This window comes from Xiphophorus couchianus, chromosome 19 (assembly GCF_001444195.1).
Source record: "Xiphophorus couchianus chromosome 19, X_couchianus-1.0, whole genome shotgun sequence".
Classification (NCBI taxonomy): Eukaryota; Metazoa; Chordata; class Actinopteri; order Cyprinodontiformes; family Poeciliidae; genus Xiphophorus; species Xiphophorus couchianus.
Window position 1 is genome coordinate 21147241 of NC_040246.1, and position 27012 is coordinate 21174252.

Genomic DNA, 27012 nt, shown 5'->3' on the forward strand with positions numbered 1-27012 from the left:
ATTAAATTCAATAAAAGTATTTAAAAAATACATTTAACTTATTTCTGCCTTATTTTTAGGTTTGGTTAAAATTGTTTTCGAATATCTGAGCAGTTATTCTTTCAAATATGTCTTAAATTAACACAGTTATAATAACTTTATGATCAGAACCAGATGGGAAAATGAAATACGTTGCAGAATTTTATTCAACACAGCAAAGAAAGCTCCAATCCCCTTTTTTTAGCAAACCAAACTCTGCCTTGTGTGCTGAAGGAAAGTTTTTGCCTCCCAACGTCCCCAAAAATATTTTACATTTTGCTTGTCAGGTAACACAGGAAGAAACTAAACGTAAAATTTCCAACCACATTCACTACCAACGACATTATGTACAGGGCTGGTTGGACCCTCGACTGCAGGCAAATAAGAATAAAAACAAAAACAATTCATCAGTTCATGTAGAAAAAAAATTAAACTAAAACTTTCACATCACTATCAGAACAGAAAGACATTCAGAGGCACTCACGTTTGTGATGATTACTCCCCTAAAGAAAATTAAAATGAATCAAATTGTTCATTAAAAACAACAAAAGAAATAGTTTTGATATTGACAGTTGAAGGGCTAGCAGCTGCAGGACGAATCAGAATCTGGCCTGTTTATCAGTAAAAAGCATCGCCATAATTACAGATGTTCTTCTACTTAAGCAATAAACAACTGGAATAGCTAATTCATAAACTATTCTAAGAAATTCCTCACTAGTTTGACATCCTAATACTGGAAAATAATCCTTTTATCCTTTTAAAATATGTACAGAATGTAATTAATAAATAAGTTGAAAACAAAATAAACTGCCAAATCAATCCGTAAACTGTAGTCTGGCTATCTTTTTCTAAACAAACATTGTCCAGATGATTCCTCACAGCAAGCTGCACTGAGAAAACGCTTTTCGCTGATATGTTTTGGTTTTGCTGAATGTTTGGACAGTGAAATGCTAAAATAAGGTAAAACTCAATGTTTGGAGGACAGGTGGGAAGAAAAAAAGACCAGGCAGCGTCACAGGGCGAGGAGGGGTCTGCGGAGGCCCGCGGGAGGAGGCGGCGCCCGCCGCTGCCCCGTCCGGCCGCGTCAGTCCTGCTTGACGTTCCCCAGCGCCCTGAGGCGCTCCAGCAGGGGCGGGTGGGAGTAGTGCCACATGGAGAAGAGCCAGTCCGCCACAGGGAAGCCCAGGTTGTCCATGTTGAGCTTGATGAGGGCAGAGTACAGCTCTGAAGCTTTGCCCATGTCACGAGCGAAGGCGTCCGCCTGGAACTCAAACCGGCGGCTCAGAACCGTCAGACAGAAAGACAGCAGCTGCAGAACAGAGCAGGAGAAGGTGGATTAATCAACTTACACTTAACTGCTGATTAACAGTTTAGAAGATTAAAATTAGTTCAAATTGATTAACTCAAAATGTGCAAGTAGAAATTCTTTGTGTTGTAGGTTGGCCTCCACCCAGCAGAGGGCGCCGCAGGTCATCCTTAATCCTTAAACTACATAAAAGGATGTGGGAGCCATAACACAATGGGAAAGAAATGGTCCAAACAGAGTCCGATTTGGGATTCAAAATGCACTTCATGCGGTTTTGTTTTGAAATATAAACACTCGACAAGCTCCTTAAGTTTTACTTTAACAGCAGTCATTCAGCCGAACTCAAGCAGTCAACTTCTCATCGATTAACGAACAAGTTATGAAGTCCATTTAGACTTCCTTTCAGTGTTGTAGTTTGGCAGACAGCCAGCAGAGGGCGCCAGTGATACCGTAACAAAGATGGCGCCCAGAAATAACAACGGTCCAAATGGAGCCCTGCACGTTATGCGGTTCTGTTCTCGACAAAGCTCCTCAAAAACATTAAAATAATACCATTTATTCAACCGAGCTGCATGACGGAGAGGCGTCCACTTTTCCTTTAAAAATGACCGGTTTGCTACGGAAGTGATCACTTCAAGCAGCTAATTTTAAATTAACTCATTAATAGATAACTTTCAGCTTTAAAACAACGGAAAATAAACAGTTTGGTGACCCAAATTACCTCGTTGTAAGGAGAGAAGATGAACTGGAAGATAATCATCAAGCCAATTAATGTAGGCTGACTTTGAGTGAATCCAAATGCCACAAACAGCTCTATGCGCCCGATCAGAACCGCAAACAGGGAGAAGCAGAGGAAGGAGTTCATCTGCAGACACAAAAAGATTTAAATAAATGAGATCTGCTCTAGTAAGCCCTGTTTGATTCAGGGTTCACTTTTCCCACAGGAAAATGTAAAATAACTTCTCAAACTTTTCCAGCACAGTAGCAGGGACAATTTAAGCAAAAATTGTATGTTTTGAAATGTTACAAAACACTTAATTTAACACAAAAAATCATCCAACTTTAATAACATCGCTTAAAGTATAAAATATAAGCCAACACTTCAATTAATCAAACAGGAAAATAAGTCACTGAGCAGTTAGGAATAATAAATAAAACAAATTACTTTCCTGCTCAAAGTAAATATACAAAGAAAATGTGAAAAATCTCTAAATAAAAATGTTCTTGCTAAGTTTTCTTGAATTTAGGAAAAAGAAATAATTTTGTTAATTCGAACTGACCTAAAAATAGACGTTTACTCAGCTTTAACTTCAATGATTAAAAAAAACATACCGTATATATCTTTTTATTTGGTGTATGTCAATTTTCTAAATTTAAGTATTTAAATGCGCTTTGTTACAAAACTGCATTTTGAAAAACTTTTCACAGAAATGAAACATTGAAAACAGCTAATTGAAAGTTAATCATGTTGATTATAGTGATGGCGAATTAAAAACCGATCCATTTCTGATTTAGTTTTGATCACCTGACTGATGACGATGTTCTTGACGGTGTGACCGAGCTTCCAGTGGCCCAGCTCGTGACCCAGAACCGCCAGGATCTCCGCGTTGTTGCAGCCTTGCTTCTTCTGTGAAGAAAATTAAAATTACCCCGTCATGTTTCCACTTTCATAACTTCCTGTGTGAGGAGGATTTGAATGTTGATTTTTGCCACCTTGGATTTTTGCTTTGTCTCGCTGGACGATTCTTCCGGGTCCGACTCCGTCTCTGTTTGTGCGTCTGACTGCGGCTCTCCGGCGCTGTTCAGAGGGGAATAATCCTCCAGCAGCGTGTCAAACAGCACGATGCGCTTGTTCTTGAAGAAGCCGTAGAAATACGCGTTGCTGTGCGAAGAACGCTTCGAACCTGGACGGATGGAAAACAAAGTTATCCGAAACGCATTTCCTCCCAGACTTCAAGACTTCTCACAATCTAAACATAACATTTCTACCTTCAACCACGTAGAGTTTAGTGAGAGGGAAGCTGATGCTCTTGGCCATGTCCTCTATCGCCGTCTTTAGCTCGCCCTCCGGCAGCGGGGTGAATTTATCGAACAGCGGAGCGATGTAGTCGGCATAAATGGTCACAAGAACCTTCAAATACCAGAGCAAAGAGCCGATCATATTATGAGAATAAAATCATTATAATACAAGAAAAGTTGTAACAGTATGAAAATAAAGCCGTATGACAAAAAGTAATTTATAAAGTCCAGAAAAAAATGAAAATAAAGTTGTAATATTATGAGAGTAAAATAATATGACAGTAGGTAAAAAAACTATGATAATAAATTCGAAATAATGCAAGAACATTTGTAACAACAAGAATAAATCTGTTTGATAAAAAGTCAATATAATGACAATGAAGTAACAATACAAAAAAATTGTAATTACACAAGAACAAAGTTACACAACAAAACGTCAGGAGAATAAAGTTGTAATAATACCAAAAAGATGAACTAACAAATAAAATCGTACTACAAAGAGTCAACATTATGAGAAAAATGTCGTAAAAATATTAAAAAATAAAGTTGTAATATTAGTAGAATCAAATAGTAATTTAATGATAACACCTACAAATTAAAATGTGGAACAAATTAATATTATAAAGTTATAAAATAGGGAAATACTTTGTCTCTTAATACACCAGCATCAAATTATTACCAGCAGGAATTTGAAACGATGAAAGAAACAAACTGATTTCAGTAACTTAATATCAAAGCTTTGCTCTCATTAAACTTCATTGTGATAAAATTATTTTGTTCTCATAATTTCAACTAGAAAAAAATAGCACCTACGATAACATTTTAAAAACATAATTTTTTTCCACTTTAAAAAACTTTTTGTTTGTCTGTCACCTAAAATCAAAACGAGAGAAACCGACAGAGGAAAATGGAGGAAGATCTCCTCACTAACCAGAGAGACGAGCAGCGTGAAGAGCCAAGCGTAGATGAAGAAATAATCTCCTCCGATCTTTATGATGTACAGGAGCAGCGAGCTCACCGGCAGCAGGATGCACTGGGTCACTGCAAACTTCTTCACCGCGTCCTTCAGGAAAAAACCCAACGTCTGGGCGGAAGGAAGGAAGGAAGGAGAGAAATTAGACGTTAAATCTGCCAGAAAAAGCTTTTAGTCTTTAGAAATTAGAGGAAAAAGTGTTTTTCCAGGTGGGAAACCTGCTGGTTGAAGCCGTGTTTCTCCTCAATCACAAAGGTGCTGTACAAACTCCAGGGAAGTCCGGTCACGGCGCCGAACAGCGTGGCCAGAGTCAGGAACACCAACGACTGGGTGATCTCGTAGTCCGGGCCGAACCCGAACCGAGCCGTCACAGAACCGGCCAAGTGCCACAGAAACGGGATTCCGCCCAGCAGCAGGATCAGCTGAAAGGGCCACAAACAAAACGTTAAGTTTACTTATACATCGATCACATATCAATATCTGTATCGGTCCTGATAGTTAAAAACATCCTAGATCTATGCAGATCTGTTCAGTCCAATTCTATGCTTTATTGTTTATTTTACATTACAGTATTTATCTTCCTAATTTCACTTTCTGAACCATTTGAAAGGTTTGTTGCCATTTATTTTTACCTGTTTATTTCACATTAGCTGTTATAAAGTAAAGACATAAAATCTGTTTTGTTTCTACATGTTTAGACCAAGTTGTAAAGCTGTTGGTGTATTTAATTGTGCTTTTCTTTAATTAACTACATTTATGTTTGTGTTAAAAAAATATTCACAGCAAAAACACAAAATCTCACCAAATATTTTTAGTCTAGTTTCAAGTAAAACATCTTAGTTCACTAGAAATAAGACAAAACTAACTAAAGTAACTTTTCAGCAAGATAGCAGCTTGTTTTAAGCAACTAATTCCTTAATATTGATCAGGAAGCACTAGATCCACTGGGGGATTAATTTACTTATAACAAGATATTTTTAGTATTTTACAAGTGAAATAATCCACCAGTTTAACCAGTACTTCATCATCAATATTTATTTATTTTTTTTCCCATTTTTTTCTCTCCGAAGAGTTTTTGCGGCGCTAGTGGCTCGTATTTTTTCCACAGTAGGCAGACAGGAAACAGGGAAGGAGAGGGGGGAAGACATGCAGCAAAGGTCGACGGGACCGGGAGTCGAACCTGCGACGTCCGCGTCGAGGACTACGGCCTCCAAACTAACCCACTGCGCCACCACGGCACGCCCTATCTTTAATATTAAGGAATTATTGATTTAAAATAAGTTCATATTTTCTGAATAGTTACTTTAAAGTTAGTTTTGTCTTATTTCAAGTTTATATTTAGATATTTGTAATAGAAACTAAACCAAAAATACTTGGTAAGATTATATGTTTTTGCAGTGTTTTACATCAATTCATCAGTTTTTTCTGCATCTAAACCTCAGATATCGGTATCAGAAGAGAAAAAAGTGTGTTGGTGCATCACTACGTTAAAATTGCAGTATCTAACTTTTAGGGGGAAAAAAGTTTTTTTTTTTTTTTTTTTACATATTTTTTAAAACCCTAAACATGTCGTGACAGTTTATTATGAGACATCTGGAAAAAAAATCAACTTCTTCCACCTCCTTCCTGAGCTGAACCAAAAACAGCCAATCAGAGCCAGGAGGCGGGGCCTAGTGCTGTCAATCAAGTGCTGTTAAATGTGCAGATGGTGGAGAAACAACTTACAGTTATAGGAAAAGCATTAACCCGCTGTCGTTTGTGGCTGCGCCACATGGAGAGACGGGTAGGGGATTTCAGTTTTTCACAGATTATTTACTTCATATCAAACAGACACGACTTGACAATTTAAACAAATATGTAAAAACAAAGTTTAAAATAATAGTTACATACTGCAGCTTTAGAGCAGCAAACTGTAAATATATTTGTAAACTGAGCGCTCTGGTTTTCTTCTTACTGTTCCTTCGATCTCTGAATACAGCCCCGACCAAAAGCTGAAGTTGCTTTTATCCAGCTGATACAGACGCGACTTCTCAAAGGTTTCAGGATCCATGATCTTTCCAAGCTCCTCTGGGACGTGAATGGTTGTCCGGTATATTTTCCTCTGCAAGGCAGAAAAGGGTCAAAAAATAGAGTTAGAAACCATAAAATTAAATTTATTCACACTATTAAAGTTTTAAATGTTTTTATCTAATGCTCAGATAGGTGATTATTCTTTAAATAGAGATGACAAGTTGTTTTTGTTCTGTTTTTAACAGTAATCCATAATTTCTTGTAGTTTAATCTGATACTCTGCTCTATAAACTGAAGACATAAAAAGCTAAAAATAAATGTTGGAACGTTCTCGGTTTGTAAAATTGTAACAGATGTTAACTTTAATCTCACTTTCTTGTTTTAGGAGAACTAGACTCGCGTCTTTATCTACGTCCTAAAATGCCGTTTCACTGTGACTTTGCCGACATTTACCACAAAAATAGTTGTGCAAGCCAGAACAGCGATGAGTTATGAAGTCCATTACAACTTGTAAAAACTGTATTTTCTAACTCAGGATTAAAATAAGTGTTGATTTGATTATTTTTAGAGCATATCTTTATTAAATCTAGTAATCCCAACCTCAAACATTTCTTGAAAAAATAAATAAATATTAATAACAACTCCTCCACATTTTCGAACATTAAAAACCTCAAACGTCTCATTGGAAAGTTATATTTTGGGGGGATTTTTTGGTATTGAATAAAGTTTTTATCATTATTCACACTCAAAAAAAATCAGAAGTGTGACTCATTTACTGTAATATTCTTTGAGATATTTAGCACAAAAAAAACTGCTATATATTAATAAATGAGCAGAACTTATTGGGTGTTTTATTTAAAATGTATTTGTAAAACGTTTTGTACATTTGTTCCCCACTTCATAATGATACATAATTTTGTGTTTATCTAATCACACAATACTAAAAATCATATGTTGTTTCTATAACATCACAAATAAATGAAACATGCCTTAAAACACACATTTTTCAGACAAAATAATAACATAATTCAACATTTTATATGTGTTTATTTCATATTACAACAAGTAGAGCTATGTTTAATCTTTATTTGAGGTTTTTTCTTCTGTACAGAAAGATAAAAACACATTTACTCACCTGTCTGCAGGACAGGTATGCCTCCCAGAGATAAACCGTCCATGAGAATACCAGGACTGAATAAAATATCTGCGTCTCAACGGGCAGCAGAAAAAGAGTTTTTAACATCTTGTCTCTGGGTTTTTTCTCCTCTGACTAACTGACTTGACAGCTTCGGGCTAATGGCTACTGCGCTTCCGCTTCACGCGCTTCAAACTTCCCGCAGCGGAGAACAAGACGACCCTGCGACGATCCGACAGACACCGACTAAAAAACGAAAGCTACACATCCGGCTTTCATTCCCAAAACTGCGACAATCGCCTTTTTTCCATTTTAAGGAATGTAAGATTCCCAAAGCGCCCGTCGGGTGAAGTGTTTCAACGTTTTCTGTCCCCAATCAAACGGCTTTAACGTTAGTTCCGCCGCGCACCGAATTCCGAGATGGTGATATTTCTGACACCAGGAGGCGCTGTCGCTTCATTAAAGCCAAGTCGTTTCTTCGAGCTGACCGCTTCTTTTGTTCTTCTTTTGGCGGTTGGCAAGAAAACTAACGGCTTGTTTTTAAAACCGGGGCTAAACTCGTTCGAAATGAGTCAATAAGTTGTAAACAAATTGCATTACTCAATTAAATAAACCCACAATGTAGTAACAATGCTAGTTCATCCGCCATATTGCGAGTGGCAATCTCACCTGATTTCAACCGTTACATGTCATGTAACTTGGTGTGTCAGTTTAAGAGACCAACACTGATTATAAAGACAAAAATATTTGTAAATCAACATGTAAAAAGAAGAGATAAAGTACGTACAACCTGCTGCTCATCTTCTACTGGGTCATTGTTCGTCCATCGCTGCGATTGGAAACATCCTCGAAAACAGAACAGCATCAAACTGAAACAGTTCACCAGGGCTGAACTTCCCTTCCTTTTTATTATTTTAAAAGTCTATCTTGGGAGCAAAAATGACCCAAAGTAAAACCACAAAACATGGTGAATAAAGCTAATTATGTGTCTTTTATTCTACATAAAACTTAATTTACCTGAGAAAATTTGGGACTTAGACCAAATGAAAAAAAATCTTGTTGCAACAGTTTATTTTATAGCAGTATTTTTTCCTATGTTTGGACAGTTAAGTTATAAGACCTTAATAAGTCCCTTTTTGGTTGGGCGTTTGAAAGTCTCTCTTTTTCTAACAATTATTTGATGTTTTAACAATGCGTCCTCACATTCTTATAATGAAAACATATGTATATTTTAATAACATTGTTCAAACGGCATCATTAAACATTTAGTTCAGATATTTATTTTTCTCAAACAAATGTGGTGGACATGAATTATTTAATGGAATGGGCTAGAATTATCTTAACATTAATACTACATTATATTTTTAAATACAAATGTTGGTAATCCTAACTAAGATTAAAAAATGCTCAAATTTAATCTGATTCAATATCAGGTGGTGAGAGAAAAAAGTTTGATGTTTTGTTTTTACAGTAAATGTAAATATTTGAGTTCAATTTGACAGAAATGATCTGTTATATGAGAACGTCACATTATGAATGTTACATTAAGTAATCTCAATGTATTTGGAGAAAGTCTTATTTTGGTGGTTAATCACAGAAAGAACAATAATAAAAGTATATATGTATGCATTTAAAATGTTGAAAAGTAGCATTAACCTAAAGAGGAATGATAAAATGCTTCAGTTATTACAGACTAGAAATCAGGCCTGAAATCTGGGTATAAAGATGATCTCTGACCTGAACATTCAGAGCCACATAAAGATAATTACAAAGTCAGGATTTTATCACCTAAAGAACATTTCCAGGATTAATATTCAGTTTGCTTCTTGTAGCAGCAGCCACATTTAAGAGAGGCTCATTGTATTTTCACTCAGCTGTGGAGGGTTTAAGGACTCCTGGAGGAACCACATGGTTACATTCAAGGTTATGTCGTCCTGATTAAGAGTTGTAACGTTGTTCTGCCGGCTCCCTGTAGATCAGAATAGACTTCAAACTACGTTAGTTTTGATTTAATCTATTCTTTTTTACCCCTCCAGGGGGTCTTTTTGTGGGCTCTAGTGTCCTTTATATGACAGTAGGCTGACAGGAAACGGGGAAGGAGAGCAGGGAAGACATGCAACAAATGTCGTCGGGTCCGGGAGTCGAACCCGCGACAGCCGCGTCGAGGACTCAAGGCCTCCAAATACGGGTCGCACTAACCGCTACGCCAGAACGGCACGCCCTGATTTAATGTATTCTTAATACATTAAATAACCAAACATGGAAAAGCAGAGTTCAGTTTTTATGCGCCACTAATCTGGAACAAACGTCCAGAAAATTGCAAAAGAGCTGAAACACTGAAACAACCTTTAAATCAAGGCTAATGACGCATGAAAAATAGGTTCATTGTTCTAGATTATAACTTTTCATTACCTCTCTGTTTTGCTTGTTAAAGCACTTTGAATTGCAATCCTGATTAAATGTGCTCTAAAAATAAACCGGAGTGGATTCTCACTCACACACTTAAAACCAAACACTACGTTTAAAAAAAAATGCCACTCACAATATGGCGGCAACGTTCAACATACAATTTGAACCATCATACCACCTCTAATTGTGCATAGAGATACTGTAAAATGTAACCCTGTAGGGGGCGTCATTTTTCCAACTGAAAGAGTACCACACCCAAAATGTTTGGCATCTGGAAAAATAATCAAATATTGTCTATAATTTTATATAATCTTGATAAGCTTGTGAACAGTGATGTAGCAAATAATTCTGGATAATTTCTTCTTTGGATTTTCTGTGACTTTAATACATGATTTACTTTTACTAGTCTTCTGACTATGTAAATATTATTATGCAACTGAAAACATGACACTATATTTTACAGATATCAATGTACAAAGTTATTTTTTTTCTTCTTTCCAAATCAGAAACAGACCAAAATGCAGTTATTATTATTATTGGCACTTAATGAATCCACCAAACTTCAAACTAAAACTTTCATTGATTACAAAATGCCCTAAACGTATTTCCACATGTAATTTTTTTTATTAGAAATCATTACATACATGTTGTCCAAGAACTGCTGCCAATACTGGTTTTATATAAATGGAGGTGAAAAATAGCCAAACATACTTCTCTGGACTGAAGTAGTAGGGAAACATTTCAGTCACATTTTCACCAGAGTGAAAAGGCTTGGCATTTTGCTACTGATCATCTCTAACAATCTGAAAAGCTATACATGTATCCGAGAGGGCTGGAGTAAATATACATTAGTGACTGAATTCATACACTGGATGTTATCTGACTGATAAATGTAAAATACTGTAAGATTGTTCTGATGTGTACCTCTGAGGCTCGTTTTTTTCATTACTATTCTAATTTCTACAAAAGGTCAGTTAACTTAGAAAAAATGTTTTGGATGAAATTAAAATACTGACATTTTTTGTGTGGGGAAAAAAGTTATTTTCAATATCACTTAACAAAAATTAAAAAAAAGGTGCTCAGTGAAACTAACTTCCAAGAAGCAATTTGCTGTTAGTCTTTGATGGGAAGAGGTCAGGCGTAGTGGTGCTGGATACAGGCCTTCCCAGCACCACCACCGGTCTGAGGTACTGTAGCTGCTTGATAGCCAGGTCCCCACACCCGGCCAGGGCTTTGTCCAAGATGGACTTCAAGTTTTGTACTGAGGTGAAGTCTCCAGTCATGGCGTGGGGCTTCACCAGTGGGGAGTGGGCGCGCCGGTTGCGGGTGTGAGAGATCCCCAACTGGTTGTTCTCCTTCAAGGAGCAGCCCCGTTTGAAAGTGTCTTTGCGTTTCGCCAGTTCGTCTTCCTCTGCCGGAGTTGAGTCTTGAATGAACTTCAAGAAGGATTCCTCGAAGCCCATTGGCTTGTAGGTGCCGATGTCAAAAGAGGTTGGAGAGGGGCTTTTAGGCTTGGTTTCTTGGATGCCGAGAGGCTGTTCAGAGAGGTCGTTTTTCCGTTTCAGGGGCTGGCGGATGGGGGCAGTGGGCGGCGGTGATGGTGATGGAGACGCCGGCGGCGGAGGTGTTTGTGGTGGTGCAGTGCTTGTTACTTTATCATCTGCCTCAGAAGCAACATGAAGCGAGCATGGGGGTGAGAGAGCCACAGTGACGGGACGAAGCAGTGGTTTGAATTTGTCTAGTATCGATCTTTCATCCTGTTTTGTAGCGCTGTCTGGTCTTGTAACTTCAAGCAGCTCCTCACGAGGCTCTTTTTTGATCTCTTCCTCTTTAGGCGCCTCATTTGCAACCTCAGGTGGAACCTCCTTGTTTTTTTTCTCTAATATTTCCAGAGCCTCAGGACTTTCCTCCTCCTGCGTTTTGGCTTCAACTGCAGGAGGACTTTGAGGCGGAGACGGCTCCTCTGTGTTTTCCACTTCAGCTTTGACCTCCATTGTCTGAACCACTGCAGGTGACGATTCTCCCATAATGGGGGGCCTGGCGGACTTCCTTTGGATCAAAACCTCCAGCTGCTCTGCGTTGAAAACAAGCTTGTCTTCATGTTTGCAGAGTTCTTCCTGTTCCATGCGGTGCACCCCCCTGTAGTGACGGTGCAAGCTGTGCAGGTAGGTGACGACCGAGTCGCAGTCTTGGACCATGCACGGGTACGCCACGCGCAGACAGCGGTCCTGACACATCTGTAGCGCTTCCTCGTGAGATCTCAACACAAAGTCACTAAAAGTGTTTCTCCTTGGCTTCTCGTTTTTACTCGACGCCTTTTTCCCATCAGCGTCGCTGTCGTCCTTTTTTTCCGACTCTGTCGTCCCTTCGGACTCTGAATTCTCAATGGTGGGTTCAGAAGTTCCATCCTTCCGAGAACTCCTTTGTGCAACTATCACCTTCTTTTGACAGCCGGAAACCGACTCTTTGTGCGTGCTCTGCAGCCGTACCACCAGTGAGTCATAGTACTCAAAGTGGCTGTAAAGAGTGTGTTTCTTAAGGTCCTCGTTGTGGCTGAAGACCTTTGAGCAACCGTCAAATTTGCATCGTATGAGCTCTGGAGGCCGGGAGTGAACATCTCTTGTGTGCCTCACCAGACTGCTTTTAAGGTGGTATGAGGCAGAGCATTTGGCAAAGTGACACTGGAACTGGGGCTGAGGTTCATCTGAGTTTGTGAGAGGTCTTTTCTTTGCAGGTTCCCTTTTGGCTTCAGGACTGCTATGTGCATCACCGTCTTTCTCCAAAAGAAGTTGGGAACGGTTGTAGTGATGCACCAACTGCAGGTGGCGGACGAGGCCTCCCTGAGTGGAAAAGGAGGCATAGCAGTTTTTGGCCACACAGTGGAACGGTTTACTGAGTTTATCCAGCATGTAACACAGGTTGCTTTTGGCCACGACACGCCTTGTTCGGATCTGCTGTGTTTTATCCTCCTCGTTTTCCTCTTTCTGCTCATCTTTGTTCTCTGATTCATCCTCTCCTTCTTCCATTGAGGAATGATTGCTGCCATTTTCTCCATTCTCACTGGTCGCAGTCTCTTCCTTTGCCTCCAGCTGCAGCATGCCCTCAGCATCCTTTGTAACTTTCTCACCGTGCTTTGGTGTTGGAGAGCCTTTGTTTCCTTCAAACGGCACAGGCCCAAAGCTCAGTTTCTCAAAATAGTCCTCAGTCATGTTGTGCGTTTGAAGATAGTGGGCCTTCAGGACTCTCTTCTCTCTGTGACTCTTGGTGCAAAGTTGGCATTTGTAAGGCTTGAATGAGGAAGTCATCAGCTTGGCATCATCAAACGTGTGGTTGTGTATGGAGACATAGTGCCGCAGCAAGCTGTAGCTCCTTGCAGTCCGAAAGCCACAACGTTTGATTTCGCAAAGATATGGCTTGGCTGAAGCTAACGAGTCATCCTCCTCCGCTGTTACCGGTGACTGCTCTGCTTCGGATTTTACCCTCTGCTCCAGTAAATGGCGTCTCTTCCTGAGCAACACAACTGGAGGCTTCGCTATGATCGCCTGGTGAAGAGACGACTGAGACAATATAAAGTCAGAGTTTTGCGAAGTGTGAGACGACGAGGGGTCAAGGGTTAGATTGCTCAGCCCGATAAGGATTTCGTTCAGAGCGTCAGTTTTTGCGTTAAGGCTTAAGGAAGTTGTTTCATTTGGTGTGGTATCAAAGGACACATTGTTTTCTTTGCCTGACTCAACGGGCAACAACGGAGAGTGCTCTTGTTCTCCACGCTCATCGATCTCTTGCTCCATTTCCGTCTTGATGTCTTTGAGCATCGGCGGGTTCTCCTCCTTGTCGTTTTTTTGATCTCTGTTTTCCAGCTTGAGATGTTCCGGGTGAGCACACTTTAGATGCCTCTGGACGTCTCTGGCTCTGGTAAAGGTCATTCCACACTTCTCAAAGCCGCATGTGAACTTGCTTCCATCGAAGCACACAGCCACCAGCGTTATCATTGCCTTGGGCTCACTGAACTCGTGTTCTTGCAAAGAGGAGCTAGAACTGATCGCCTGAGAGTTCAGAATATCGTCGTTTATAGCATCCTTCACATCTGCAGGCTTCACAGGGCGGACCATCACCTCACGGACAGCCTTGAAGAATTTCCGCTTAGCCCTTTTCTGCGCCTCAAAGTCGTTTTCGGTGAACGTTATGTTGTGTGTGGATAGATGCTTTAGGAAGTCCTTTTTGGATAAGAAATATTTTTTACATTCACCACTACTGCAGGTAAAGGCGGCGTCTCTGAAGTGCTGCGCTTCGTGGTGGTAGATTTGCCCCAGGTCGGAGTATGTGATGCAGCAGCCCTTGAGCTCGCATTGGTAGTTCAGCTGAAAGCCGTGAGTGTGCTTGTGCATCACTAGTTCATTGGACGTCCCAAAACGAGTGCCACAGCCGTGGACCACGCACATGTAAGGCCGGTCGCCGTAGTGAACCTTCCTGTGTTTGCGGTGATGGTAAGCTGAGACAAAGTGGCGCCTACAGAAGACGCATTTTTCCCTTTTGTCTCGCATCTGATGGAAATATTTCACATTTTCGTCTCCCTTGTGCTCCGATTTTAGGTGGACATATAGATACTTGGAGTGTTTAAAGATACGAGTGCATTTGGTTGCCGGGCAGGGATACACCTCGCGGTTCTGCAGCTTGAAGTGTTTGTCGATGTAGTCGAAGGTGATGTGCTCGTCGCCGTCCTCCTGCTTCTCCTTGTTCTTGGCCTGTTCGACGATATGATGCAACACGTCCGGGTCGTGCGTAGATTCGTAGTACAGCATCAACGAGGGGTCGACGGTGATCTCGCCCGGTTCGACGTCATCGTCTTCATCCAGTTGCTTCTGTGTGTCTTCGGTCTTTATGGTGTGCTGGGTTGGAGGCTCGTGGTTCGGGATGTGTCTCCTCAGGTGGGGAATCAGGTCTTTTCTGCTCTGGAAGTCCTCCAAGCACACCGGGCAGGGGTGATTGCTCTTCTCTGAGTGTCTTTTGGAGTGATGAATTATCTGTATGTCTGTGATGGATCTCTTACAAATCTGACACCGCAGCTTTGACCTTTTCATCTCACACCCTCCCTTAATGCCCATGTGGTTATTGATCAGATTTTTATCCACATCAAGACCCCCATTTATCCTGTTGTGGGGTTCCAGTTCTACCTTTATTTGAAGTCCTTGTGGCTCCTGCTGCTTCGCCTTCTCTTCCTCGTCCTCTTCCTCCTCCTCTGACTCCGGCCTAATCCCTAGAAGCGATATGCAGTGGTTTTTAAGAGTTTTCCAGTCCCAGAACTCGGGATCAAAAGGCCAGTCGGCTTTCAGCGCCAGCAGCAACTCGCAGCGGAGAGAGTTGGGGATGACCTCCCCCTCCTGGTCGTACTTTTGGTCTGGCCGCATGTAGAGCTCCTTCAGGCAATTGAAGGCTTCCTGGCTGGTGCCAAGGAGGAACTCCGTCAGCTGGCAGGCACGCAAAACTTCCAGGTCGCTTGGAAGGAGGGAGGACACCATCTTGCATATGGATGTCCTCGTTTCTGAGTCATCCTGCTTCGGAAGCTGAAGGGCTTTGACACAAAGACCCACTGAGGAAAGTATTCCAATTTCCTCTGCCTGAAAAAAAAGAGAAAAACGTTAAAATTAACAAATTTGTAGATAATTTGTTTGTTTTTTAAAATGCAGAGTAGGGCTGCAACTAATGATTATTTTAGTAATCGATTATTCTGACGATTAATCAGATAAACAAACTGGCTCATTCTACAGATTTTTCCTTCAACAACTTAGACCTTTTTATATAATATTAGAAATTTTAGTTTGTATACTCCAATTAGCCATTAACCGCTAAGTAAATTAGTTGACTTTAAAAAAAAAATTTATAAATTAAAAAACATTTTTTTATCCGATTAATCGTTTCAGCCCAAGCAAAGAGTCGATGCTCTGGTTCAGTCAATTTGAGTTGCAGTTTCACATTCAACAGATTTTTTATTTAACTATTTAAACCTTTTTTATACATTATTAGAAATACATCAAAAATGCAAACAAAGGATTCAATAAATTTTTTAAAATAAGAAAATAGTCCTTTTATCGTCTAAAATGAAATAACATAGCATTCCTTTAGTGAATTTCAACCAGGTGAAGATAAAACTTTGCTACTTATATTTTTGGGTAAAATATATTTACAGACAAATCTTAAATGCAAATTTATATACATTTTGTACAGTTTTGGTTTAACCGTGGCGCTAAATATGTTGTTTTTTTCAGCAAACGGTCTTGTATATTTCAATTAATGATTTATCGATAACTAAATAATCGAATAATCCTGATTAATCATTCCAGCCCAAGCCAAAAAATAATAATAAAAAATATCGGTGCTCTGGCCCTCCTAATTTATGTTCTTGTTGCATTAGTGGTGCCATTACCAACCATTACCAACACAAGTTGGATTTATTTCTGCTAATTTTAGCAAAACACTAAAAGCAGATGTTCATAAAATAGAAGTAGAAACACTGAAAAACGTGAAACTGCAACTTTAACTAGCGTCTAAAAGCACAAGAGTCATTCTGGATGCTACATTTTAAAAAGTAAAAACAATAAATCGCAGTATAAGCCATGCTGCTGTGAAACTTTAAAGAAAGTAGAATGCAAAAAAGAAATACATAGTAAAAATGTATTTCAATAAGCATCTCCTTTAATACAGTAGTAACCGTATTTAGTCTGATGTAAGTAAACCTACATATTTGTGACCTTTGACCCTGTTTGATTCTTCTGGCCTGTAGTGCACATGTGAAAAGTGGTGAACGAACCTCTGCCTGAATCACACGGACCAGGTACAGCAGATGTTGGACCGTTTTGGCAATGGCACCAAGCTGAAGGCATCGTTCTCGCAGAGAGGTCAGCGAGGGGTCAAGTCTTCTCTGAAGCTTACTCCACAACGATATCAAATCCCTTTCAATCAAGAAACATAAGAACATTTTCAAATAGGAAAGCAAAGCGAGTTCTAAAGCCGGCTAAAAGCCTCGCACATTCACAAAATCGGTGATAAAAACTGGACATAAAATCTCTAATTGGTGCAAATTTATGAAAAGGTTTTTAATTTGTTAGTGTTAAGATGCAGACTGAAACTGGTTAGATTAAAAGTTGTCTTTTTTCCACAGATTATGTGATATTTGCGACTCTAAGCCAGTTAATTTATCTAAACCAAGAGGAAAAAATGTCTCTTTGGGTTATAAGCATTGCAGATCCCTGAACTAGATAAACCTCTGTTTATGTCTAACAATGTTCCTGATTAAAAAAATAATGTCTGGCTCCATGAAATGAAGATATACCAGAAAGGAAAGTCTGATTGGAAACTTTAGTTGCATTAGCGATGGGGCGTCTGGGCTCACCAAGAGCAGTAAAGACTCTGCTGCTGCAGCTGCTGCGTTAGGAAAGTTGTGCAGAGAATGAAGGCCGTGTTCTCCTCTCCCTCCGACTCCAAACTGGATGTGATGTCCAGCACGTCCTTACAGTCCAGCCTGGAAATCTGAAGAAGCAAACAGAACCAAAGACAAAAAGTAACTATTGTTGCAGGCGGGCCAGAAAACGGTAAAACAAAGGCTACATGTACAGTTACTTTATTTTTCAGACTATCAGAACAGGAGTTCACGTAAAGCATTTTTCTTTTTCTGCTGGTTTGGAGCTCAGTTCGCTGTAGAAATCATTTAATTCTCCTCCATTTCTTGGAAAAACAATAGACTTCTTTTTGCAGAGCAAGACATCTTATCTAGGTGTGTTTTGAAACAGTCTCTCCTTGAAAACGTGAAAAAAACCCCTGCTGAAAACGTTTCTCTTAAAGGGCCAGTATCATGTATTTTCCAGGCACATAGTTACAAAAATAGTAACAAAAATTCTCCATATGTCAAATATGACTTGAAAGAAATTCTACTTCATAATTTAACACCTTAAAATCTGGTCTCTATCTCTTTAAAAAAAACAACAAAAACAAACTGCTCTTTCTATAACTCCGCCTTCAGGACGTCGTCACAACATGGCTCTTTTATTAACCCTCCAACAACATTTATAGCAGCGTTTCACTGAGAAGCAGCTCCTATAATGAGCTCAGTAGATGTTTGCTAATTGCTGCTGGCTAGTCTGAAGGAGCTGCTCTGAAGCTTAAAACTTCAGCTCTGAGGAGGAGCTGTGCCTCGAAGGCGGAGCTAGGTCCACCCTGCCGTTTTCTGCAGCTAACTGGTTGCCATGGAGATTAAAGGATTTTTCAAACAGGCACGAAAGAATCAAATCAACACTCCAGGTTTATTTTTGATGAGGGAATAACATCATAACATGATGTTAAGCTCAAAAAGGTTGATTTTACATTTGTTTCTCAGCTTTTGATTTTGGGAAAAAAAAGTAATAAAATGGTTGCATCTTTAAATATTGGGAAAAATCAAGAAAATGGACAGGAAAATAATTTCAAAAGCCCTTGTAAAATCTAAAAAAAAAAAAGTTGAAATGTGTAAATTTAAGGAAACATACAGCTGAAACCAGAAGTTTACACACTGAATAAAATGACATATATACATTTTTCTGCCTCTGTCTGAAGTCAAATCAGACCAAACTTCTCCTTTTTTAGATGAGTTGAAATTATCAAAATTATTTCTATTTGCTAAACAAAACAATAATGTCAGAGATTTATTTAGTAACGTCTTCAAATTCAGAAATGTACCATCTTTAAACTATGATGATGATGTCAGAGCTTTGGAAACTTCTGACAGGTTAACAGTGAATTGAAAGCAAAGAATAAAAGTTGAATAAAATTAAATGAAGAGGTGCCTTGCCTCCATAATGGCCTCTTCGTTGGGCAGCAGCAGGCACAGCTGGGAGACGTAAATCTGCCGGAACATTCCCTGGTTGGAAATAAGGCTGCATTCGGCGCAGGCTTTGGCCAACACGCCGGCCTTGGCGACCTCGCCCATCTTCTCCAGGTGCTTCACCCGCATCTCCATGAAGCCCTCGCCCTCCAGGCTAATGTACGCATTAACTACAAACACAGGAATTAATATTCATGACTAGAGGATAAAGTAACTGGACCTGGGTAGCTGTTTTTCTTGCTTTCGTTTCTAAATAAAACAAATTGCAAATGGCAGAAAATACTTTCAAAAAGTGGACGACAGAATATTAGGGCCAATTTGTTTAATTATTTCAAATTCAATTCAAAATTTTAATTTAAAAATATTTTATTGATCCAACGGGAAATTAAATATCAAAGTAACTCACATTAGTTCAAATTCATCAGAATTATTGTAGATGGTGATGGCTGTTGGCAATTATGAGAGAGCTAAATAACTTCTATTTTATTTTATTCTGGAGTAACCTCACAACATTGGAACCTCAAAACATTGTCCTGAGCCGTATCCAACGAAATTTCGTTCTGTATACACCCTGTGCATGCAACATGACAACAAAGTCAGTCTAAGTCTAAGGAACAATTGTGCAACTGTGAGATGCGTTGAGGCCATTACCAGGGTACTTATAAGGTAATGGCCTTATTTACAGAACAAAAGCGCCTGCTAGATAAAATCCTTCAGGTCAGTTGGACTATCTCTGGACTCCAAAGGTAGAAATACAAAATGGCCTTTCTCTGGTACTCCCAGTGTTAAAAGATCAAGTATTATCTGTAAAACTTATACCAAAGATGCTCAACATTTGTTATTTAAATTTTTTGTTGGACGTTCTGATAAAATTACTACTTTATTGTCCTAAAATGATTGTTTTATAACCCTGGTCTTAATATTCCGACTTGAATTCAAAGTCTGAATAAATAGAAATGCGTTTGTCAAACAAGATGGCCGCCCTCATTATGCTGACATCACTGAACTATGAAAACCAATGGAGAACATTGGTGGAAAAATCCTGATTTTCCAAAAATAAACTCAAAAAAACTAAAATTTAATTATTCGATTAAATTAATTAATTAATCTCCCAGCTCTAGCAGTAAGTAAAGGCGGCCAACAGAAAGGGGGCAGAGCCTAACCGTCCTCTGGGCTGGTGGTCTGGCCGGTGAGCAGAGCGTTCAGGATCGGGTTGCTCCAGGCTCCACCTTCTCCCGTTATCTGCAGAAGTGCTTGGAGGTCTGTGCTGCCATACTGGATGAGTGTGTCATGGGCAATCTGCAGCAAACACAGAAACAAATTCAGGTCCATTAATTAAAGTTGCTGTTCGTTTATAATGTACATCACATCACTAGCTAGCATTACCATACAGGCTAGTTTTCATCTGTAGGCCATCAGGATGCAATCAATATAAAAACAATACACTACACTGCAAAAACAAGCTTCATCCATCAAAAAAAGAGAATAATAAAAATTGTTTAAAAAAAGCACCATCTTTTTTTTTTATCTAAAAAAATTATGTAAAAAGTGGCGTCAGTAGATTATTTTTTTGATTAATCATGATGGTGCATGGAAGGACAAAATAGGAAAAAAACTAAATGAATAACTATATTATAAGGTAATTAAACTATCAAATTAATAAACATTAAATAAGTAACTATACATTTTAAATGATGACATTAACTAATAAAATTGAATTTTTAAGAAATAAATTGACTTAAAAATATATGTAATAATGTCCCTTTGTGCTTATTAATAGTGACTTATTACACTTCCTTGATTGGTCTATGGGTGATACCAAACACGTTCATTTCTTTTTTTTTGTCACAAAATTGTTGTCAGATAATAAGATTTTAAACTGCTAAATTCTGGATTGGATAAAATATTGGACCGGTCCATTTTATTGGTTCAGAATGCTCAAAAGAACCGTTTTTACATTATCATCTAACTTAAATCAAAATTTTAACCAAAACTTGATAACATGAAATAATCTCATTTATTTAAAACAACAAAATAAAAACAATAATTATCACCAATACTGTAAAAAAAAAATATTTGGTTGCTAGTATATCCAGCAACCAAAGGAGCCAAAGTGTTTTAAGATTAAAACCTCTGTTCTGCTTGATAACTGTAACCAGCTGAAGCATTTATTATGTATGACAAGGTAAATGTGTCTCCTAAAAGTTCTTCTGAATATTTGTAGCTTGTTTGTTTCCCTTACATCAGGGGTGTCAAAGTCAAATGGACGGAGGGCCAAATAAAAAATTTAGCTACAAGCCGAGGGCCGGACTGATCGAATGTTCATTGAAATTTTTTTAAATGACGCATATAGTCTAGTGAACCTAATTGAACCTACTGAAAACCTAACAAATATATTCCAATATGATCAGATAAATAAAGCAACATTTTCTTATGGCTCTGTCAGTAATCTTTAATTTTCAACAGACACAACTGAAATATTTTTAAAATATAATTGGATTGAAATACAATAAAATAAAGTGTGTCCGTTATCCTGCAATAGCTAGCCCCGCCCACTTCATCACAACCCTCCGGGGCTGACTACTGACCAGTTCTCTGTCTAACAGGTCCGGAAAATCTCTAAGACCTGGGTATTACCCTAAAAGAGATCTATAAGAGATAATCTATTTAAACTGGTGTCGAAAGCGATTCGTCTAGCTCTAACTACCTCCAATCCAGAAGTTACGACCCTTTTCAGTTAAGAAACAGTCAGCTGAGTAGCCCTCACAGCTGCGTAATTCCAATAACCACTCCTGTTAACGGTAGCTCGCTTTCTAAAATATAACTTGCTCTTGGAACCGGCTAGATAAAATTTAGTGACTTGGATGTAAGTCCCTGGGTCATTATTTTACTCTCACCAAAGGAAATTATGAAGCCTCCTTTTCACTAGAACCATGTACCTTAGTTTTACCTTTATTAAAAGAACTGAAAAAATGATTAAATGACTCAATTAATTCCAATGTCCACCAACTTCATTAGAATTTTAGAGTAAGAATTTATTAAGCAAGCTTAAGCAGGGGTATGTGACATACAAATCAATAATCAATTGTATACAAGTCAAGAGCAGTGTAATAAGATCAACATGTATAATCATACCCTCCTGTCTCTTTCCCTAACCTATGTCGCAGATTCTGAGATAGCTTTTTAGGAAGCGAATTCTACTCATACCCAGTTGGTGATGGATCTTTGGCAACAGGAACGTCCGAAAACCTTGGTCTGAGTCTTTATCCTTTGTGTGAAAAAATCCTCTTTAGAATGGAAACAAAGTAGAGAGGGTTCAATTGCTTTTGAAAACCCAACTCTTTTATCCCTCCGGGACCTTTGTCCTTTCTCCAAGTCTGTTGCAATGTTTGGGTTGAGGTGAGACCGACGATCGAATCAGGAACCCGGGTTGGACGATTGGAACTTGTCTCCCTTTAGCGGCAAGAAGCTTCAGCTTTCCCCGTGGCTCCAAGGTGTGGTCTGCTCGATCTGCTTCTTCTGTTAGCTCTACTTCGGTGCCGCAGACAAAGAACAAGAACTTCTCCTTTTCCGTCTGCTTATATACAGTTCTCTGCCATATATGTGTATGGGGAGTGTTAGTTTACGTGGTCTCGGCCCCTCCTGTCTGCTGGCTGGGATGGAAAGTACCGTCCTTTCCTCAGCGTGTTGTTCTTAGCCAACCATACTACCCCACCCATCCTGTGCGTCTGGCCATCTGTTCAGAACTGCTTGCGACAGCAGGAACTCACAAGTTTTCCTTCTCCTTTTAACATTAAAAACTATGTGCTTTTCTCTGATTAACTTTTAAACACAGTCAATTATTAAAAACTTATGTGCTGATTTCCATTAAGCATATTTCCATTAAGCATTAATCATAAGCATTAATCACCTCTTTCACTTATTATATATCATCAAACCTTAATCATTTCATTGTCGTCATGTTATTACAGATCATGATTCGTACACTTCAGAATCATTCAGTAAATCATTCAGTGATTACTTACATACAGTCATTTTACCTATTGTATTCATCCATATTCAACTTAATCATTATCAAAACACTCAATCATTATAAATCAAAACACAAGATTGCTTTATTTCCTTCAGGCTTTCCTGCACCTGTTTCTGCGTGTACCTGGATAGATCTCAAACCCCCTACCAGTTTTCTTGACACCCCCTCCTTGAGATCGGACGGTGCATCGCAGAAAACACAAAGTCCGAAGTCAAAAGAGGTCAAGTCCATCACCGCAATCCGCAGTCAAGATGTCCTGTTCGTAGCAGGCAACCGGAGATGATGATGGTGTCCAGGTATCCACAACCTCATACTCTGTCAGATTGGACGGCGGAGAAATCCAGCATTCGGCGTCCAACTGTGGAGGAAGTGGAGATCCTGCTGATCCGGGAGGGCTAATGTCCTCCAGGGAAGACTGCAGAAGCGAAGACAGATCCATCTCAGAGTCTGGCAGTGTTGGTGGGTTGTTACAGTATCCCTCCAACTCAGTCAGTAGATCCTGAAAATCCATATCGGTGGAAGGCGGATCTGGTGAAGGGGATGACACGAAGAGGGTGTCTTCTGTCTGGCACGCTTGGTGAGATGAACTGAGAATCTCAGTTTGGGTACCTTTTCTGTTAGTCGCACTGCTGGTTTGGCATCCGACATCGATAAACATATCCGGCGACACGGGACACGCTGGTGGAAGGTACTCGCCTACTGCCACAACTCGTCCATCGAGAAGGTGTAGAGTTGGCAGGCATTGTCGAGTAAGCTGGTGTTCCCATAACTTCTGAATCACGGGCAGCAGGAGTCCCGTGCGTATTGGAGATGTTGTAAGGGCGTCGTCTTCTTGGCCAAAGGCAGAGGTCCACACTATTTTGTGCACCCGTTCCAGGGATCGAGATGTGGAGGCCGCTATGTAAGGCAAATCTCCTGGCCCTGTGGCGCAGAGAATTGCCGTTACATCGGTGATACGGCTGCTCACACAACGGTGACACCAGCGGGAGGACGATGCAACCCATATGAATCCATAGGATTCTGCGGCGATCCCACATCCCACACAGCAGGTTGGCGCCTGAGGAAGAAACAGCAACCTAGGTAACTTCACGATTAGGGGTTTCGGATTAACAATAACACAACGAATATGCAAAAGCGAAAGCGGAGAGTGTAGCTGGTTTAAGCTCGTGTGCCTGCTTGGGCTGCCAGCCAGGGAGAATTAATCACAGGAACCGGAATGTCGTGATCTGGAGCCGGTTCGCCCCAATCATAGACATGAGCGGAATCATGGAATATTGCAGCGTAGGTCATCATCCATACCACGATGGCTAGGTCAGAGGTTTCCTGAAGCCAGTAGAGGACCACCAAGATCCCCCAAACCGTTGCCCAAAGAGCCAGAACTATCCACTTTTGTAGCCATATGCGCCTGCCCCGACCTTTGATGGACAAGGCTTGGCGCGCTAAGTAGACGAGGATAGATACTGCAAAGAGCCCTTCTAGAATAGCTGTGAGGATCTTAAGTGGGGCGGTTCGAGTTGCTTGACGACCCCCAAGGACCAACTCCATTATGAGGGCTGTGGTATCGGTGACGAGCCATAGACAGACCACAACGCCCCTGCGCCAGTTGATGCGGGTACGGCCCATCAGGTAACAAGCGAAGAGGGATGAAGCTAACCCCCACTTCTGGAGGATGATGGGTCGTAGGATAAGCTTGACATATCCTTGTAGCGCAACGAAGATCCTCATAGGATGTCCCCTGGGCCAGGAACCAGTGTGGCAGTAGAGTATCCAGGCCAGGGTAACCCCTAAGTGCTCAAGGGTACTCACTTGAATTGGAGCAAAAAGTGAGTTGGGGTTCGATGTGTTGGTTGAAGAGTTAGATGCCATGATGTCCGATGGTGGTTCTTTTGGTTCCGATGTTGTCGGCAGCTGCAGCGAGGATTGAATGGCTCGCAGGCACACGGCAGCTGTCTTTTATGCAGGAGCAGGCTCCTCCTTCGGGGGGAGGGGCTGGTACTCCCTCTTCTTGCAACGACAAAGTGCTTTCAGCCACACCTCCAGGACGACTTTGCCGACGATTAAAGCCACGGCCACTCCCAGTAGACCAAGGATGTATGGCCACAGCATACTCAGCGCACTTAGCAGCCATTGTTCAACAATGTGGAGGCCTTCTTCCACCACACTAGCAGCCTCTTCGACAACCTCGGTGATTGCGGTCACGATGGTTGCTCCCATAGTTTCATACCAGAAACAGTCGTGTTGGTCCGCTCCCTCGCCACATTTCTGCCAAATCTCCTTAGAGATTGTGCAGGTGAGGTTGGAATACAAAAGATTAGGTCCAATCCAGTCAAACCCGGGGTCTACTTTCCCATCACATATACTCTTTCGGAAAGCATGTCCTTCGGCGATGGCTATAAGGGGGTTTGGGATGAAGGGAACTGGCAGACCCAGAATACTCTTGCGCTTCTGGAGGTGGTAACCTAGGATTGCGTCGGTACAGGTCTTTCCGCTCACAATAGCCCTCCGCCATGTACCATTGATTTTGCGCCAAGTAACTTCTGAAGAGTGAGTGTCATACTCATCGGCATAATGTTGTTTGCAGTAGCTCTCCCAACCTCGAACGTCGTGGCAGGGTCTTCTAGCTAAACTTATGACACACTCAAGGACTTGTCGCGTGTTATTTTTACAAGTCATGCGCCAGGGTCTGGGGTTGACGTAGTTTTCAGGTCTCCAAAGAACCCCAGGCCAAATCATGCGGTCCTTAGAATAAACTGTGGCGAGGTACTGGTATTTGATCCAATAATTGGTAGACTGACGGAGACAGGGTATAACCCAGGCTTGAAGTTCTTTTTGCTGAAGTCCCCACCATTCCCAGTCCCAATTCCGAGTATAATCCTCATACCAGGCCCGTAAAGCCCATTTAGCGGTCGGAAGGACGTTAGGATCAGGGCAGTGATACCTCCAGGTGGAATAGAAGGTCTTGCTAGTTTGTACGAGGTCACATCGTGGTGACGAGTGGGTTTTCACCCAGCAAGTGTTATTAAGGCTGTCAAAGATACTGCGCGCAACACATTTGTCAATCTTTGCAAAGTCGCCTTTAGGAGCGCTCAGAAGGTCATCAGGAGTTGGAAGGGGTTGTGTACGTAAATTGGCAATGTGAAAGTCCTCTAACCCAGCAAGAGAGCGAACCGCTCCTTCGGGGAAGTCTCCCTCGAAGAACGTTTGGTCTTTGGCTATGTACGTCCATGGGAATGTGTTATTTAGCCAGGTTTCAATTTCTGTCCGTATTGATCGTACAGAGTGCCAGAAATCCGACCGGTATTCTTCTACAGCTGTAACAATGTAGTTTTGGCCCTTGCATTTGACGAACTTGTTCCAGAGGCAGGCACTTAACCACCTAAAGTGGTTCCTATAACAATATTGCTGGTCAGATTGGTACATAAACCGTGTTGGACCTTGTCGAATCAGGAAGGCCGTAATGTTAGTCAAACTGTCGTTGGGGGGCGGCCTCGTTGCCCAATCGAGAAAGTCGTTTCGGGAGGTGCTGTTAACCTGCGGTCGTTCTGTAAAGTTGGCATCCTCTCTGCAATTTAGGTGATAGTCACCCCAAAACTCCCCTCGTGGGAGCCAGGTTTGACAGCCTGAGGACCTGTGCGGGGCCGGGTATACTACTTCGGTATCCCAGTACCCCTGGTTCGGCAACATTAGTAGTGATCGACAAGCCATGTTGCAATGCCATTCTGGAAATCCTCGATCCGGATGGATCCAGTTACACCTGACGGTCCGTCGTTCCTTGCGCTGTAGAACCCGTATCCAGCAGAGCGCTCCGGTGTTGAGGAAGTCATAGGCGTAGATCTCCCAGGTCCGATTCAGGAGGTCGTCTAGAGAGGAGTCGTTCAATTTGTAGGCTCGGCTTTCCACATACTTTTTGCCGTTTTCTTTGGCGAATAATCCGGTTCGATTCTGGGCAGAAGTTTCGTTGTCCCATGGCACAAAAATAGCCGTGGTGCTTGTATTCCAGCAGTTGAAGGTGGCATACTTGGAATGTCCATAAGTGACCTTTGTATGCGTAAGGTACCACGGTCCAACTCCGATGAAGTAGAAGATTGTAGCGAGAACAGCAGCAGCAAATAGCAAAGCAAGAAGCGTCAGCAGCCCTTTCAGGCAAAGGGATTTTCCTGTTATCGTAGTCGTTTTCCGTAGCAAAGGTTCGTTAGAGGCGTCCGAGTCGTCGTCAGTGTCAGTAGAGCTGTCCGAATCTGATGTTGAGTCCAGCCAA

General features: G+C 40.8%; 2 protein-coding genes across 3 annotated transcripts in view; both read right to left on the reverse strand.

Annotated features, from left to right (window-relative positions):
- Positions 1 to 167: 167 nt before the first annotated feature.
- On the reverse strand, positions 168 to 8363 carry zmpste24 (zinc metallopeptidase, STE24 homolog). Of its 2 annotated transcripts, none has more exons than XM_028001406.1 (9): positions 8249 to 8363; positions 6271 to 6417; positions 4535 to 4738; positions 4275 to 4427; positions 3314 to 3455; positions 3038 to 3228; positions 2850 to 2951; positions 2046 to 2189; positions 168 to 1327 (listed from the first exon to the last, which is right to left on the reverse strand). In XM_028001406.1, exons 1-9 carry the CDS (start codon positions 8324 to 8326, stop codon positions 1103 to 1105), a joined length of 1386 nt encoding a protein of 461 aa, XP_027857207.1. In that variant the 5' UTR covers positions 8327 to 8363; the 3' UTR covers positions 168 to 1102. The 2 variants fall into 2 exon arrangements, with proteins under 2 accessions (XP_027857207.1, XP_027857206.1); XM_028001405.1 differs by lacking the exon at positions 8249 to 8363 and adding an exon at positions 7462 to 7870.
- Positions 8364 to 10472: 2109 nt separating this feature from the next.
- The window catches only part of rlf (RLF zinc finger), a 35446-nt gene continuing 18906 nt past the window's right edge, over positions 10473 to 27012 (reverse strand). Inside the window, exons 4-8 of the mRNA XM_028001408.1 lie at positions 19885 to 20020; positions 18689 to 18891; positions 17258 to 17394; positions 16676 to 16817; positions 10473 to 15485 (exon numbers count right to left, since the gene is read on the reverse strand). Of these exons, the coding sequence (XP_027857209.1) occupies positions 10959 to 15485; positions 16676 to 16817; positions 17258 to 17394; positions 18689 to 18891; positions 19885 to 20020 (5145 nt within the window). The 3' untranslated portion in view covers positions 10473 to 10958. The remainder of the gene's footprint in view (positions 15486 to 16675; positions 16818 to 17257; positions 17395 to 18688; positions 18892 to 19884; positions 20021 to 27012) is intronic.